Below are 16745 nucleotides of genomic sequence, written 5' to 3'. Positions count from 1 at the left end.
TCCCTCAGCCACTGCCTAATCCATTCAACAATATGGGAGTCCAAGCACAAAGACTGTAATTTATTGATAAGCCTTCTATGTGGGACAGTATCAAAAGCCTTACTAAAGTCTAGATAAGCAATGTCTACTGAACCTCTGCCATCTATTATTTTAGTCACCCAATCAAAAAAAATCAATAAGATTAGTTTGACATGATCTCCCTGAAGTAAACCCATGCTGTCTTTCAATCCATGGGATTTTAGATGTTCCACAATCCTCTCCTTAAGTATGGTTTCCATTAATTTCCCCACTATTGATGTCAGGCTTACTGGCCTATAGTTACCCGATTCCTCCCTACTACCTTTCTTGTGAATGGGCACAACATTTGCTAATTTCCAATCTTTTGAGACGACTCCTGTTACCAGTGATTGGTTAAATCTGTAAATGGTTTTGCTAGTTCACCGCTAAGCTCTTTTAATAGTTTTGGGTGTATCCCATCAGGCCCCTGTGACTTATTTGTATTAAATTTTAGACAGCTGACTTAAAACCTCTTCCTCTGTAAAGACACATGCATCAAAAGATTAATTAGTCTTCCTTCCTAACTGAGGTCCTTTTCCTTCATTTTCCTTTGTAAAAACTGAACAGAAGTATTCATTGAGGCAGTCAGCTAGTTCTTTATCTTCTTCCATATACCTTCCTTCTTTTGTTTTTAGTTTGGCAATTCCTTGATTTAGTTTCCTTTTTTCATTTATGTATCTGAAGAATGTCTTATCGCCTTTTCTCACTGACTGAGCTAATTTCTCTTCTGCCCGTGCTTTAGAAGCTCTTATAACTTGCTTGGCCTCTCTCTGCCTAATCTTATAAGATTGCCTGTCATCCTCGTTTTTTTTTTTTTAATAATTACTCAATTCTATCTTTGTTTTTAATGGCCACTTCTGCTGAGTACCACAGTGATCTCTTCCTTTTTTTGCTTTTACTGACAAGCCTAATGCAATTATCTGTTGCCTTCAATAGTGCCACTTTTAAGTAGTCCCATTTCTCCTGGACTTCATTGAAACGGTTCCAATCTGATAGGGACTCGTATACCTCTAATCTAATTTTAGAAAAGTCAGTTTTTCTCAAATCTAAAACTTTTGTGATTGTGTGGTGTGACTTAGTCACTGTACTTATAATAAACCACACTGACTGGTGATCACTAGATCCCAAGCTTTCCCCTACAGTAATATCAGATACCAAATTCCCATTTGTGAATACTAAATCTAAAATGGCCTCCTTCCGGGTTGGCTCCTCAACTACTTGCTGTAAAGATAATTCCAGTAGGGAATTTTGAATATCTGTACTCCTGGCAGAACTAGCTATTTTGGTTTTCCAGTTTACATCAGGAAGATTAAAGTCTTCCATAATGATAACTTCCCCTTTCAATGTCATTTTAGATATTTCCTCAACTAGAAGATCATCTAATTCTTTGACTTGGCTAGATGGTCTATATATCACACCTACATGAGTTACCTTATGATTATCAAGCAGCATCGTAACCCAAACTGACTCTAAATTGGGCTTGCTAACTTGTATTAAATTATATTTTATGCTATCTTTTACACACAGGGCCACCCCTCCCCCTTTCTTGCCTTCTCTGTCTTTCCTATATAGAGAGAACCCTGGTATTGTTCTATCCCAGTCATTACTCCCATTGAACCACGCCTCAGTAACAGCCACTAAATCTATATTCTCAGACACCATTATAGACTCAAGTTCATTGATCTTGTTCCCTAAACTGCGAGCATTTGTAGACAAGACTCTGAGCTTGTTATTTCTTAACCTATTAGCTACTGGCATCTTCTGGCATTGTTCCGGGGGGCAGTCGGACTGCTGGATTATCACTCTTTTGCCCCCCTTTCTTAGTTTAAATGCTCCTTAGCAAATACTTTGAACTGTTCACTGAGGACATTTGTTCCCTTGAGAGAAAGATGCAAACCATCTTTCTTGTACAGTTCTTTTCCATTCCAACGAGAAGCTCTATAAACATCAATTCAGTGAACTCTCTCTAGTGGTGGCTGCAGGAAATTCATTTGACTTTGTCAGGAAGCAGTGAAAGACTCCATTTCCCCATGGCCCCTGCAGCAGTCGCATGCAAAAGGTCCACCACAGCCAGGAACAGTGTTTTTTAAGATCCTACCAATGTCCCTGTTAACTTACACATCATTTCTCTATGGTACTGTCATAACTCATTACCAGGAGATCTCCACCCCTCATAGGACGCCTACTGCTATTCTAGAGGCAGATAACGGTAGTACATTTTTAATGAAGACTATTTAGCTAGTAGCTTAATTTTGAAAAACAATTAAAAAAAAATAAGTGTAGCAGCCTTAAGGTGTCCATAGACTTTAATGCTTGACAATACTTCCAACGACTTACACAAAATTGATTTCTATGGAAATTTACCTTAGGTATTCTTTAAAGGAGTAATAAGTAATGCTACTAAGATCACAACCTCTAGTAAGCTGGGATAATAATGTCAATGATAATAAATGGCAGGAGTCAGCAACCTCCGGAACTCCAGCTGCAGTGATCTACAACTCGCAGCATTCACACCTGCTTGGTTGTTCTCACAACTGCCATAGTCCTGAATTGAGCATGATGGGAGTTGTAGTTTCAGAACAGTTGGAGTGTGAGAGGTTATTGACCCCTGCTATACGATGTATAATTTATGATACTATAGTCTGCCTATAAAGAGGAGTAAGCTCCAGGATCCCGAAGAAACATCCATAATAAGGCCTCCCACTTACCATGTGCCATACTACAGTATGTCTGCTCCTCCTGTTTCTACGCCTTTATGTGTATGATCATCACTTAATTTACCCAAAGAATAAGGGAATCAGTATATGGGGGAGTATATAATGAACTCACGTGTTTCCAGTAGCAATAAGCAGCTTGTTGTATTCCATTCGAAATCCATCCTTGAAAACAACCATCTTGTTCTTTGTGTCAACATTGACAACCTGAAATAATTCTGTACAATGTTAATTTTAGAGAAATTTGATGTACAAGTTAAATAACAAGGAAGGTTTAATAAACTAAACTGGCACATCAAATAATTACTGCATTTTCCTGCGTTAAGACTACTTTTTAACACATGAAAATCTTCTCAAAAGTCGGAGGTTGTCTTATATGCCGGTATACGGCGTGCTGAAACTTACTTCCTAGCCGGACTGGAGAAGCTGTCCTTCTCCAGCTTCAGGGACAGGCGCCCTCTAGCTGAGCCACCGTGCGCTGCATCCCGGCCAGCTGCTCCTGAAGCAGCTCCCTCTCCCTGCTCTCGGTGGTTCTCATGCAGGCAGTATCACATTGTGTACTACCGCTCAGATTGTCTTGGAGACAGGGAGGGCCACCCAATCCAAGCAGGCTTTGTATGCAGTGTGCACAGAAAATACCGGTACATCGCTTGCCGTGATTGGCTAGTTGTTGTATACTGGGTTGGATTGGCGATTCTGAGGAAAGGCAGGGGGAAGCAGGAGCATCTGCACTTCAGCCAATTCTAATGTTGGAACGGCGGATCTCTAATGAAGTTTGGTGTGCATCTTATCTGTGGTGAAAAAACTGTCTATCTGGAGAGCAGATACATGTGGTGGTGAATACAGTACAGCACCAGTATCTGTACCGGTTCATACAGTACAGCACCAGTATCTGTACCGGTTCATACAGTACAGCACCAGTACATACAGTACAGTATACAAATTGCTAACAATCAAGACCCCCATCATGGCTCTACCAGCAAGAAGAAAGAAATATGAAGCCAGTTTCAAACTTAAAGTTGTAAACTTTGCCATGGAACATTACTGCGCTGCTGCAAGACAATATGGAGTAACAGAAAAGATGGTTCGGTACTGGAAAGCAAATGAAAAAGCATTAAAGTGTATGCCAAGGGGTAATAGTGCATTAAGAAGAGGCACCCCACATTGGCCAGAACTCGAAAAACATGTAGCAGACAAACGGTTATGTAGTGACACGAAATAAAATACGTTTGTTTGCCCTTCAGTGGGCCAAATCTAACCCACATCACAGCAACAGATTTAAGGCCACTGTATCCTGGTGTACTAGATTCTTGGAAAGGCATAATATGGTACTGAGGCAAAAGACGAAAATTGCACAACAATTACCTGCAGATCTTGATGCCAAAGTAAATAGCGTTGGAGGGGTATTCTTATACGGCGAGTATAGCCCAAACCCTATATTTTAACTGGAAAAGTTGGGGGTCGTCTTATACGCCGGAAATACGCTACCAGAATAGGGGCCCAAATTCCCATAAGACCCATGCCTATGGGTAGTCCTGCTTCAGCAAAACGCTCAGACTACTGCTGGGCAGGGAACACACAGCTTCTGTCAGCTGATGACAGCCACCATGTGTTACTTCTGCATTGCTCTGTCACCTAATATGTAAATTTAGGACTGACTATAAAATGTATTTAAATAAAAACTACTGTATTTTTGGACTATAAGACGCACTGGACTTTAAGACGCAACTTGGATTTGGAGAAGGAAAATATTGAAAAAAATATTTTCCATCAGACCTCAGAGGAGACCCCCAAATCAGATCCCCATTCTTCATCAGACCTCAGATCAGACCCTCATCAGACCCCTCAATCTTTATAAGACCCCCAAATCAGACCCTCATTCTTCATCAGACCTCAGTCAGACCCCAAAAATCAGACCTCCAAGCTCTATCAGCCTCAGGTCAGACCCCCCACCTCCATCAGCCTTCCATTAGACCCCCCAGCCTCCATCAGTCCTAGATCAGACCCCCCCAGCTTCCTTTAGCCTCAGATTAGACCCCCCAGCCCCCATCAGACTCAGATCAGACCCCCAATCAGCCTCAGATCAGACCCAGTCAGCCTCAGATCGGACCCCCCAGCTCCCATCAGCCTCAGATCAGACTCCCCCAGCCCCAATCAGCCTCAGATCGGACCCCACAGCCCCATCAGCCTCAGATCGGACACCCCAGCCCCATCAGCCTCAGATAAGGCCCTCCAGCCCCCATTAGACTCAGATCAGACCCCCAATCAGACTCTATCAGCCTCAGATCGCACCTACTGACTCACTCAGCCTCAGATCAGACCCCCAGCCCCCATCAGCCTCAGACTGGACCCCCATCAGACCTCAGGTCAAAAAAAAGTTAAAAAATTTACTTACTTTGCTTTCTACAGATGGCACAGCAGATCCAGGACACGCTGCTCCATTGCTTATTCCAGGGCCCGCTATGTATTGTGACCTCATGGCGCGCAGCATCAAGTCATAATGCGTGTCTACGTGCACTACATCCTGCTGCTGTGCACAGTCAGGACACCACAGCGGGACCCAGAAGACGACCAGGGAAGGGTAGTACAGCCAGAGCAGTGCTGCCCCCACCTCCCCGTGCCTCCCGCATGCTAATGAGCACTTCCATAATGCGAGAGGTCATTAGCATTCTGACTATAAGACACACTGCCACTTTCCCCCAAAATATGTCTTATAGTCCAAAAAATACGGTAATTATTTTATCCAAGAAAATACAATGATAGTTATTTAATGGAGACTTTGAGAAAAAAAATATATTTTACTAACTGTTTAAATAATGCAGATTTCTTACCTGTGTTTCTGTAAGAACTTCAATGTCATACGTATGGAAGAATTCTTTTGATCGAAGCAAAATTTGCTCTGCTTGAGAGTCCATTGACTGGAAGGCAACAAAAGCTAAGATATAACAAGAAGATTATGTAATACCATTGAGTCTTTAAAAATTGCATCTAATTAAAGGGCAATTGTTATAATTTGCCACATACTGCCAAGTTTTGGCGACCTGACTCAACAGTGTATTGAGAGATGGGCTATGTATAAATGGGATATTGAGCAATAAAGAGTATTTTTGCACAAGGAGACTTTAAAGGGAATGCAACAATTTTTTTCTGCCACTTAAAAAAAAAAATAGTCATCTTTTTCTCTAATCTATTTTTATTTTCTGTTTGCAGATTTCTTTATTCTAAGTTTTGAACATGATAGTGGGACTTCCATCTTGCCTGAGCTTTTCTTAACAGCATTTTGAGATATGCTTTACAGCAGCCACAATCGGTGATTGACACAATGGACTGGAGGTGATCTCACTGACCTCTATGTCAAAGTTTTCTAGGCATGGTCTGTGACCTGTACAGACTGTATAGAGGTCAGGAGGAAGTAGATAAGCTTTGACAATCACCTATTGTGAATGGTTGATGCCGTGTTATCTTTGTATAGGTGATATCTAACATTTTAATCCTTCCTGTAAAAATAAGCAGATAAATTCCCTTTAACCTGATTGCTGGACAGTAAGTCTGATAGCAGTATATGATCACTGGGGGCTGAATCGCTGGGACCTCCATCAATCACTAGGTCCCATACCCCCATTCTGGAGGAGTTTGAATGGACTGATGGTCATGCATGTGCACTGCTGCTCCATTTAATTTCTATGGGACAGACTAGAAATAGACTAGTACAGTACTCAGCAATCTCCACCAGACATTGAACGGAGCAGCACGGTACATAAGTAACCATTGCACCAATCAAACTCCTCTGGAACGGGGGCTTGGGGTCCCACCTCTAACCTGTAAATTAATTCAAATACAGTAATGGTACTATTAAACATACAGTGTAAGTAATCATAGATATCACATGTGATGTTAAATACATACTTTGCTTAATTTTGACCGATCATATGGTAGATACTTCTCAGAAGTACACATTACAATCCTGTCGGAAAAGCCTTCTTGTCTCAGTGTTTCTGCACACACTAAACCAGCTGGACCTATAGGGGGGGGAAAAAAGCAAAAATTTTTGAATTTCCAATTGTTTCTATTTTTGATCTGTGATTTTTACGTTTTACTTCTGCAGCTTTTTACCTGCTCCAATTATGAGCATGTTAGTAATGGCTGTACTATAGTTGCTGAGTGCTATACACTTTGCCATAACTTTGGTCCTTCTTTGTGACTGTAAAGCCTACAAAAGACAAAGGTACACTTAGTTCTGTCTTTAAATATGAAGTGGTTACATTCGAGTACTCTTGTCCCCCCTGCTGGGGATCCCTGTTATCTCTGGGGAAACTTTGCAGAAAGTGTCACATTTTTCATGTACAGTAGCCCACCAAAGGGGAAATTGGACAATACATGATGCCCATTTAAAGGGAACCTGTCATCAACTTTATGCTGACCTCACTGAGGTCAGAATAAATTAGTGACAGAAATGCTGATTTCATCGGTGTGTCACTCATGAGCTAAAAGTAAGTGGTTGCTGAGAACCAGCAGCATAAGCATTACAGCCCAGGCCTTGAAAAGAGTCCAGTCTACCTGAGAAGAGTCATAGTTATTCATAATCTCCTGCTCTCTCACCCATCTGCTGATGATTGGCAGTTCTCTCCTAGAGAGAAAGGGAGAAAACTAGGTAGTAGACAGTCAGTCATCAGCAGATGGGCAGGAGAGCAGGAATAACCAGGACTCTTCTCAGGTGGCCGTGACTCTTTTCCAAGCCAACTCTGCAATGATTGTGATGTTGGTTCTCGGCAACCACTTACTTTTAACTTATAAATGACAGACGGCTGAAATCAACTCACCTGTCTCTACTTTATGCTGCCATTAGTATGGGCAGCATAAAGTTGATGATAGGTTCCCTTTAAGGGCTCACGCACACGGCCATAGTTTGTCTGCATCCAATTAGTATTTTTGGGGATCGGATGCAGACCAATTAATTTCAAAGGTGCAAAAAAATAGAACATGTCCAATTCTACTCCGTTTTGCAGACAAGTATAAGACATTTCTACAGAAGTTAAAAAATAAATGCTGGCATGTACTCGGCTGGGATATGTGTTTTGCGGATTTGCGATTTGTGGACAGTAAAACCGGCGTGGTCAGTTTTGACTGGGATTTCTGTGTAATGCAGGATAGGACAGGTCAAGATAATCTTTATATCCTCCACTCTAGCCTAAAGAGATAACACTTCTCGCCAACCAGAACATATATGAGCATCACATTTGGTCAAAGTCCATGGCAATTATTATAAGCAGTACATTTAAATCATGCAAAGCATAAGATTGTAAGCAGATTACTTGCCTGTTTACTTGCACGAATATATACTCTTTCCTTCTCTATCTTAACCTGCAATCCACATGAATAAAACAAGAAAAGAAAAAATAAATATCAACAAATATCTTGTATCCAACAATTATCGGAGGATAGATTCCTATAATTATTGTGTGTCACCATGTCATTTTACGGCTGCAGAAATATTTTACCATAATGGGCAGATGTTTTGGAGGGAAAAAGCCAGTATTGTTTACCGCCAAAACCAGACAGACTGAATGTCTGATTTTAGCTATTTTATGTCTGGAAACTTGTTTTTGGAAAAACGGCTGTGTCATTGCCATTGAGTACCATTGAAGAGCTAATGTAAGTCTACGCCAGATGAGAGTGGTAACTTTGTAATTGTTTGTGCTGAGTTTCTCCACTCCTCCCACTAGAAGGTTCCAGTCTAGCTAGAAATTGTATATAAGGAGAGCAGTCAGAGCCCCAAGTGTTCTGCAGTTAGAGACCAGTACTTGGAGAGGGAGACTAAGGCCAGTCTTCATGAGTGACCAGAAGAAGACGTTGAGATGGGGACACTGAGCCACATACCATGGGTAATCAGCCCTGTGACCAAGGAGCCACCCAGACTACTGAGCCACAGACCGTGGGCCTCAAGCCTTTGGCCAGGGTACCATCCTTCTGAGGGAGAGAGGGACAGCTAGCTCAGGCCTTTCCTCAGCATCAAACCCTTCTTCTGCCATGGAGGAGACTGGAGAAGCCAGCCCTATGCCTCGCTTGTATTGTCTTGCACCTGAATTCCTATAGTAAAGAAGCACACTGGTTTACTGTAGACCCTGACTCTATGGACGTATTTCGCAATGTGGTGCACCGCGCCTTACCATCCGTTCCGGAGAGCAGCAACACATGGTGACACCTCAATGGTGTTTGAGGGACATAGCATAGCATTGGGGCCACCCCAAGCCCGCCCACTGCATTAGCATTAATGCAGCCTGGCAGGACATGTTAAACCCAGCATACTTTGTGCTGTAATATTTCACAGGCCTTGCTCTACCTGCCACACTGTTCTCTTTGCCCCTACACCTCCCCTCTCCATGTAAGCTAGGAGGCACAAGCCTCAGAGAGACATTATAGAGCAAAGCATGCTGTTTTGGTTGGAAAATCCAGTAGTGCGTTCTGCTAGGATGCAGTGATGCTAAGAACAGTGGAAGGAAAGTGCTGACATGAAAAACTGGTATATGAGGGAAAATATGTAGTGTTTGGGGTACTCTGGGCAGATAAATAATTTATAAAACCAGAAGTCCCTTATAACCCAGATTTATTAGCTTAATATGCTGCCCTATGTAAGCTGAAGGTAGTACAGCAGCCAAAACGGCACCCAAAAAGTTTTGTCATTTGGCTACAATAAACCCTAAAAGAATAAAATGGACACATTGTTATGAATGAGGACTATTCTTTAGTAGACTGCTCCCCTCTATCAGGTATGTATGTATACAAATCAGCCTGTCAATCACTGCACTCGGGGAATGGGGGGGGGGGGGGTCAGTGCTCTGCTCATGAATTCACAAGACTCCAAAAATGTGTCCAGTGTATTACCTCAAGCCTAATAGTAGCTAGATGGTGCAACTATTTTTGCCGTTTTGTCTATAATTAGTATGGGCCTCTGGCTATAATCTATTAAACTGCCAGTTCTTGCTAAATCTACACAGTTTACATTTCTCACTTAGTTTTCTTTCACCGTTGTCTTTATTACACACAGTTTTTAGCCTAAACAGGTTGATGTTATTCTTTTCTTCAATTTTGGATCCACTCTTGCCTTTGTGTAAAAAAAGTTCATCATCAAAACTACACAAAACTGGCCCATGTTACACTAGAGGTATCTGATAAATATAGCCTATACTCACTTATAACGAATGCTCACTTTATCTGTTAAATGGGTCGTCCGCTTTTTTTTATATTGATGACCCACAGAATGAATACCAGTGGTAAGTCCTGAAGCATGGACACTAATTATATCACCTGCTCAATACTAAGGAAATCCTGAAAACATGACTGGTAGGTGGGTCCCGAGGACCGGAGTTAAGAAACCCTGATCTATTGGAATGCCTCAGTACAGCACAGTGGACTTGTTGCATAAAACCCAGCCACATCGTTATCTGCATCAATACCTGCATTGGTGTCACGTCAATCAGGGGCCCCGTCTTGCACCTGAAAACTCATTTGCACCAGGGCACCCTACCTAACCTTAAGCAGGAGCCCAAAAAAAAACAGGGTGTGCCCTAAAGGAAAGAAAAGGTGTGCCTTTCCTATGACTGTATGGCCCGTGGAGAGACACGGCGAGGACTGCCACAGTGAGTACAACTACTCTTATCCTCTCTGCCTTCCCTGACGCTCCCTGCAGTAATAAAAAAAGGGAATGATATTATTTTGACTGAAATGGAATTCAGAGTGATGCACTTAATATACCTGAAATTTTGGCAGACCATCTAGCCCTGGGAAATCTTCAATATCACCAGTTGCAATATTAAAGCATGCTCCATGCCAGGGGCAACGCACTCTGCCTCTAGATAGCACACCTGCGGAGTGAAAACAGGCGAGTTAGCCTGCAGTGTATAGCATGATGACAATAAAGAACTGGTTTATAATGTAACAGGGAAAATATCACTGCCTTGTATGAGCCCTGTCATTATATGAGGGTTCCAGGCCAAGCTTTGGTGAAAACCTTCAGCTCCTAATAATGATGCAGTACCCCAGAATAGGATCACTGCAAAGGGTTAACAAATGTATTATTATATTGTTATGTTAAATGTTGTGATTTGTTGCATTTGTGTATCTAATGGCACCGTATATTTACAGTTTGGATTGTTGGGGGGGTGGACCCTAAATCCGCCCCCAGAGGAGTCTGGTCTAAGCAGAGTAAAAGGAGAGACATATGTAAAAAAAAAAGTTCTGCAGACAAGGCCTAAAATACAAGAGAAGCACCATTTCTGAGACTTCTAAAGAACATCTTCTACACCACAGTTTTCCAGATAGAGAAGGAAGTTAGACGGTCCAGAATCTACAAGACTATGCATAGGAGTTAGTCATCAATGTATTGCGAATTTGCGCACGTTTATGCCAGAGAGACCTAACTTCTGTGAGAGAGAACATTGTCAGCGCACTCTTCCACAATTTGAGATGGTTTGGCCAGCCATATCTTAAATCTGCACCCTCTAGCCTGGGAATTTGTGGAAGTATTTAACAAGAACCTCATTGCCTGCCTAAGATTCTGTTGAGAGACTTTAGAGAGACAGAGAAAAGTAGCACTACAACCCCCATCATTGCAGTTCTCCATACACTGCTATTGGAGATGTGTTAAATGCCTTGGAACTGTGCCTTGCTATTGCCAGATATACTACTCCTATTCTGCACTTTAGTAAAGAGAGATTTATTTATACCAACAGGCCTGGTTACTGACACCAATATACATCGGCCGCTGCATCCACACTCCTGCCTTGCATCCTGCCAAACACCTAACATCAAGGTTACCCTGGCTACCATCAGGCAGAAGCCCCAATACCAGGGAGTGCCCTGAGGGAGAACAGGGTGCACCTGCCAGTAACTGTATGGCCCCAGGGAGAGAAAGGGTGAGGATTGCCACTGTGAACCATCACCATAGCCACTACTACCAATACTTCCATCCTCTCCCCTTTCCTAGGCTTGCTGCAATTCTACTGGTTTTACTGGGGCTTGGAAATCATCGTATTATCTTATTAGCTTATAAAATTAGGCCTTTGACTTTTAGTAGATTAGGTGAGTGTCAAAAGTATGAAAATGAAGATTAGATTAAATATTATTGAAGTCACTGTATGTTTCTAGTGTAGGATACATTTTTAATATCAAGGGCTATGTAGATTGTTGCAACCAGTTTTTTATTTTTTATTTAATGGCATCTACTATATAAAGCTGAGTGTATGTATGTGTATATGTCCGCTAAAGCAATCTGCACCGTCACATTTACAATTACGAAATTTGGCACACAGGTACATCAGGTGTCCGGAAGGTTTTAGACCGGGTCTCAGCCCTCTAGCACGTACCGTTCCTGAGATATTCCCAAAAAATTCATTAGCCAATAGAAGCCTGTTCACATGACTCTTATCAGCCAATCGAAGCTCGCAGGACCTTAGTCTCCACATACAGACAGTTTTACACCAGATTTCCATAACAACCCAGCCATTTTTCTTCACTGCTGTAGGGAGCGGACTGCTGTGGAGGTCACAGTTAAGGGGGCAGGTAGGGTGGCAATTCAGTCCACTCTCAAAAGACTGACTTAAAAAAAAAAACACCCCCAGGTCCCAGTAATCTACGCCCTGATCCGGTTAGGCCACATCCCCTCCCACTCTGCAGCTGACAGGGATTGGAAAAATGAAGGTAAAAATCTACTTCTGTCAGCTGCAGGGGTGGGAGGGAGGGTGACTTTCTCCCTGCAGCTAACACTTAGACAGTACAGTGCTGCTGTCTGAGTGAGTTGTTCAAACGAACATCCCTGTGTCTGTCCAGGCCCTGCGCCGGATGGAGGACAGGGAATCTGAAAACCGGACTGTCCGGTCTAAAACCGGACCTCTGGCCACCCTAGGGGCAGGCTGCTGTGGAGGTCACAGTTAAGGGGACGGTCCGCTATGGAGGTCAGTGTTAAGGGGCAGACTGCTGTAGAGGCCACTGTTAAGGGGACGGGTTGTTGTGGAAATCACTATTAAGGAGATGGGGTACTGTGGAGGTCAATAATAAAGGGGTGGCCGCTGTGGAGGTCACTGCTGGAGGTCATTTTTAAGGCAGCGGAAAGCTGTGGAGGTCGCTGTTAAAGGGGCGGGCTGCTGTGGAGGTCTCTGTTAAAGGGGCGGGCTCTGTGGAGGTCTGTGTTAAAGGGGCAGAGAATGGTGGAGGTCACAGTTAAGGGGACAGTCCGTTTTGGAGGTCAGTGTTAAGTGGCGGGGTGCTGTAGAGGTCACTGTTAAGGGGTGGGGTGTTGTGGAAGTCACATTTTAAGGGAACAGAGCTCTGTGGGGGTCACTGTTAAGGGGGTTGGTTATTGTGGAAATTACTGTTAACGAGATGGGGTATTGTGGAGGTCACTAATAAAAGGGCGGTCGCTGTGGAGGTCACTGTTAAAGGGGAGAGCGCTGTGAATGTTACTGTTAAGGGGGCAGGCAGCTATAGAGATCACTGTTAAAGGGGCGGGGTATTGTAGATGTCACGGTTATAGTGGATACTGTCGATATCTTTTAACAACACACACAAACATTAAATTAAATAGATGAAATATACCCGTGTGAAGCCGGGTCCTCCTACTAGCATAAAATAAAAAAAAACAACCTTAGAAAAATATTCTATAATTTTTTAACTTGCATCTCCATGGTAACAGACAACAAACAGACTCTGTAGTCTGATCTTGCAGTCATGGTTCCTTTCATCTGCCTCCTTCTTCTTTCAAAGATACATCAGTACAATAGCAAGTACTAGGGGACACATGGAGTTTGTGCGTTGTCTGTTACTATGGAGACACATTGAGCAGGTTAGCATACACAAATGGTTGGCCATTTTTAACCGAGACTACTTGTAAAGTTACTTTACTTGTAAAGTTTTTAGTTTACATGCACTGAAGCAATAATAAGGGATTGGTCACAAAGGTGTACATACATACATACCCTTTAAAATTATGCAGTCCTAACACAATAATGTTTTTTATGCTATATATGGTTTTTCTCATTATTGTAAAGAAAGTAATCTGGTAAATTGTAAGCTCTCGAGGGCAGGATGCTCCCTTTAAATGGAGGACACGGAACCCTCATGCTCAGTCAGGACCCATGGGGGTCCAGTGTTGGAACCTCCACCGACCAAACACATCTATTCTACAGTTTTCAAATCAGCACCTGGATCTCAATACTTTTGTAGTTATTCAATAACATGTATCTGTATAGTGCCAACTACTGTTCTTTTCCTTATTTGTTTGTCCGGCTCACTGAGAAGACCACACATGCTCAGTTTCATCCTTCAACTGCCTCCTGAGTTGTGATAGGCCGAAAGTTCCAGCAGAAACGATATGCCCCCCTAAAAAAGGACACTCCCTTCGAGCTGCTAGTAGAGCAATGAATGTGGAGACCTCTGGATCCATGTGAGGTACAGGGCTGGTTCTAACCTTGTTTGAAAGAGATCCTCATGTACAAGACAACCGATTCATAAAAAATAAATAAAAATAGTATAAGGAATCAAACGGTAGTTAATAAATTTAAATGTAAGTCTTTAGACACTGTAATATTCTGATCACAACCTTTCACTAGTGGGGCTCCATAATGTGGGCACTTGTGTCCCATTGAATAGTATTCTCCATTTTGCTTGATTAGCAAAGCTTTACCACATCCCAGGTCAACCTCTCGCATCCTGCAGAGAAAAATAGAAAATTCATCAGACAAATAAAAATCGTAGATAAAATATATTCAGCAGGTGGTAGTCACATGTCTAGAGCAAAGCCATTGCTAGGCGTAATTTTTTTTTTTTAGGGCTGGTTAAAACTTCTCCAATCTACAATAAATAATAATAAGTGAACTACATACATCTCAGAATATATGCCGTATTATATAAATTATACACACGTCATTGACACTGTGACACCTGTAATAGCAGAGCAAATTATTAAGGACAAGTTATTAACCACGTACTGTCCATTTTCCAGATCTTTTACATGGCACACAGAGGCTTCTACCATGTCTTTGGGATTTGTGTATGGATTAAGGACAATAGGCCTTTCCTCATGATGATAGTGTCGAGTTGTCCCATTGGCTTTGTAGGCAAGAGGGCTGGCTTTCCCATTAGGAGACATTTCTTCTTTTTCCCTTTCTTTTTCAGGTAGAACAACTTCAACCTTTACTTCTACTGTAAAACAAAATGGAAACTTGAATAACTTTGCATGAATATTTGTAATGCAGCTCTGTCAGTGATACTTTGTAAACTACTATACTACCCAGTTTATGGAGAACTGAATGGGGCTTGTCCAAGGGACAAGAGTGGTCCTTGTAATACAGCCTAACACACTTTGGTTCTGGCAAATGTAGGTATGAAAAACGCTGAGGACCTCTGGTCTATGTTATATCATGTCACTAACGGAGTGCACCAGTCTAAACATCCAAAGACCAGTTATAATAAGAAACATTATACAGCGGTCCCTCAAATTACAATATTAATTGGTTCCAGGAGGACCATTGTATATTGAAACCATTGTAACAGCCCCAAAGCCACAACATTTTATCCAAGATAAGAGAAAATAAAGACTTAAGAAAACTAAGCAGATAACTAAGAGAGATAAAAACAAGTCCTTACATATACTGTAACAGTCAGGAATAGCTGCTAACTAGCAACTAATACAGTTATTTTACCAGAGAAGTGGCCTTTATTGGTTGGATATGAGTCTCAGACATTGTATGTTGAGTCTGGTTTCAACTTACAATGGGTCAGAAAATACCATTGTATGTTGAAAATTTGATATCCCGAGGCCATTGTATCTTGAGGGACCACTGTACATCAAACACATTTATTCCACCTGTAAAAAGTAAATTTTCCAAAAAAAATTTAGACACAAATGAACGTTTTTTTAAGATATTAATTAACTTTTCTAACACTTGTATTTACTCAACTATTAATCTGCTTCTGACTTGCCTTTTCAATTAAAAGAATAATTCTTTCTCGTATGCAGAACTGCCAGAACTGCGCAGCTATCAGACTACTCCCTACTGCTGCAAGAGTGAAAGGATTTGGAATTATTATCATTATTGTAGCCTACTTTTGCCGAGTATGAACTATATTAGTCCAAGCTCATTATAGTAAATGTTCTGTACTCATTCCAGCTGAATAGTTTGTATGTGAAGGAAAGCAAAGTGTAATTTTCCTTGGATTAATTGTAACCTAGAGCGTTCTTTAATCCTCCCTGCAAGAGCGCAGAATTAACATTCCTTCCAGCAGTCGCCCTGCAGAGTCACTTTGTCTGACCTAGTTCTCTGCACATGACAGAAGAACATGGGACATATAATGTAACATAAATGATCTCTCACCTGGTTTAGGTTTGGAGAAGCATCCCCCCATTATGAGTCAAATACAAAAAAATGAATATATACAAATCAATGGTCCAACACATAAAGATCCCAAAATGGAATGCTAGGTCATTTTCTGTTGGGTAGCTAATATAAGAGCTTGACACATAAGTCAAGGGCAATGGACATCTTCATGACTGGTATTTCCCATCTGTTCATCTTCGAAGTGTTCTGCCTATATGAGACACAATATATTGAGAGGTAGAAGATAAAGAATAGGCACTAAACTTCCAAAAACTCTAAATCAGAACAATCTTTAATGGGTTTCCTGAGATTTTCATATTGATGGCCTATTATCAGCATAGGTCATCAATATATCGGTTGGGGTCCAACTCCACCCCACCTGATCAGCTGTTTGAAGAGGTTGTGCTGTTCCGATGAGCGCTGCAGACTCCTTGCAGCTTACCAATTACAACTCTGTTCATTTGATAGTGGCTGTGCTTGGTATCGCAGCTCAGCCCCCATTCACTTCAATGGGACTAAGTGATGCTTAGGTCACTGATGAACATGCTGTCATCTGGCCCAGGAAGAGTCCTCTATACACATAGCTGAATGGCAGGTGTGCCAG

At 41.9% G+C, this 16745-nt stretch overlaps 1 protein-coding gene across 1 annotated transcript in view; it reads right to left on the bottom strand.

The window, feature by feature from the left end:
• Window positions 1-16169, bottom strand: part of AIFM3 (apoptosis inducing factor mitochondria associated 3) — a 139377-nt gene extending 123208 nt beyond the window's left edge. The window contains exons 1-9 of the mRNA XM_044290988.1: window positions 16139-16169; window positions 14753-14966; window positions 14365-14474; window positions 10524-10633; window positions 8088-8132; window positions 6885-6981; window positions 6678-6790; window positions 5603-5689; window positions 2887-2978 (exon numbers count right to left, since the gene is read on the bottom strand). Of these exons, the coding sequence (XP_044146923.1) occupies window positions 2887-2978; window positions 5603-5689; window positions 6678-6790; window positions 6885-6981; window positions 8088-8132; window positions 10524-10633; window positions 14365-14474; window positions 14753-14966; window positions 16139-16169 (899 nt within the window). The remainder of the gene's footprint in view (window positions 1-2886; window positions 2979-5602; window positions 5690-6677; window positions 6791-6884; window positions 6982-8087; window positions 8133-10523; window positions 10634-14364; window positions 14475-14752; window positions 14967-16138) is intronic.
• Window positions 16170-16745: the final 576 nt, after the last annotated feature.

The sequence above is a fragment of the Bufo gargarizans genome, chromosome 1, assembly GCF_014858855.1.
Source record: "Bufo gargarizans isolate SCDJY-AF-19 chromosome 1, ASM1485885v1, whole genome shotgun sequence".
Taxonomy (NCBI): domain Eukaryota; kingdom Metazoa; phylum Chordata; class Amphibia; order Anura; family Bufonidae; genus Bufo; species Bufo gargarizans.
Note: the sequence above shows the minus strand (reverse complement) of the source record. Positions and strands in the feature narration are given on the sequence as shown.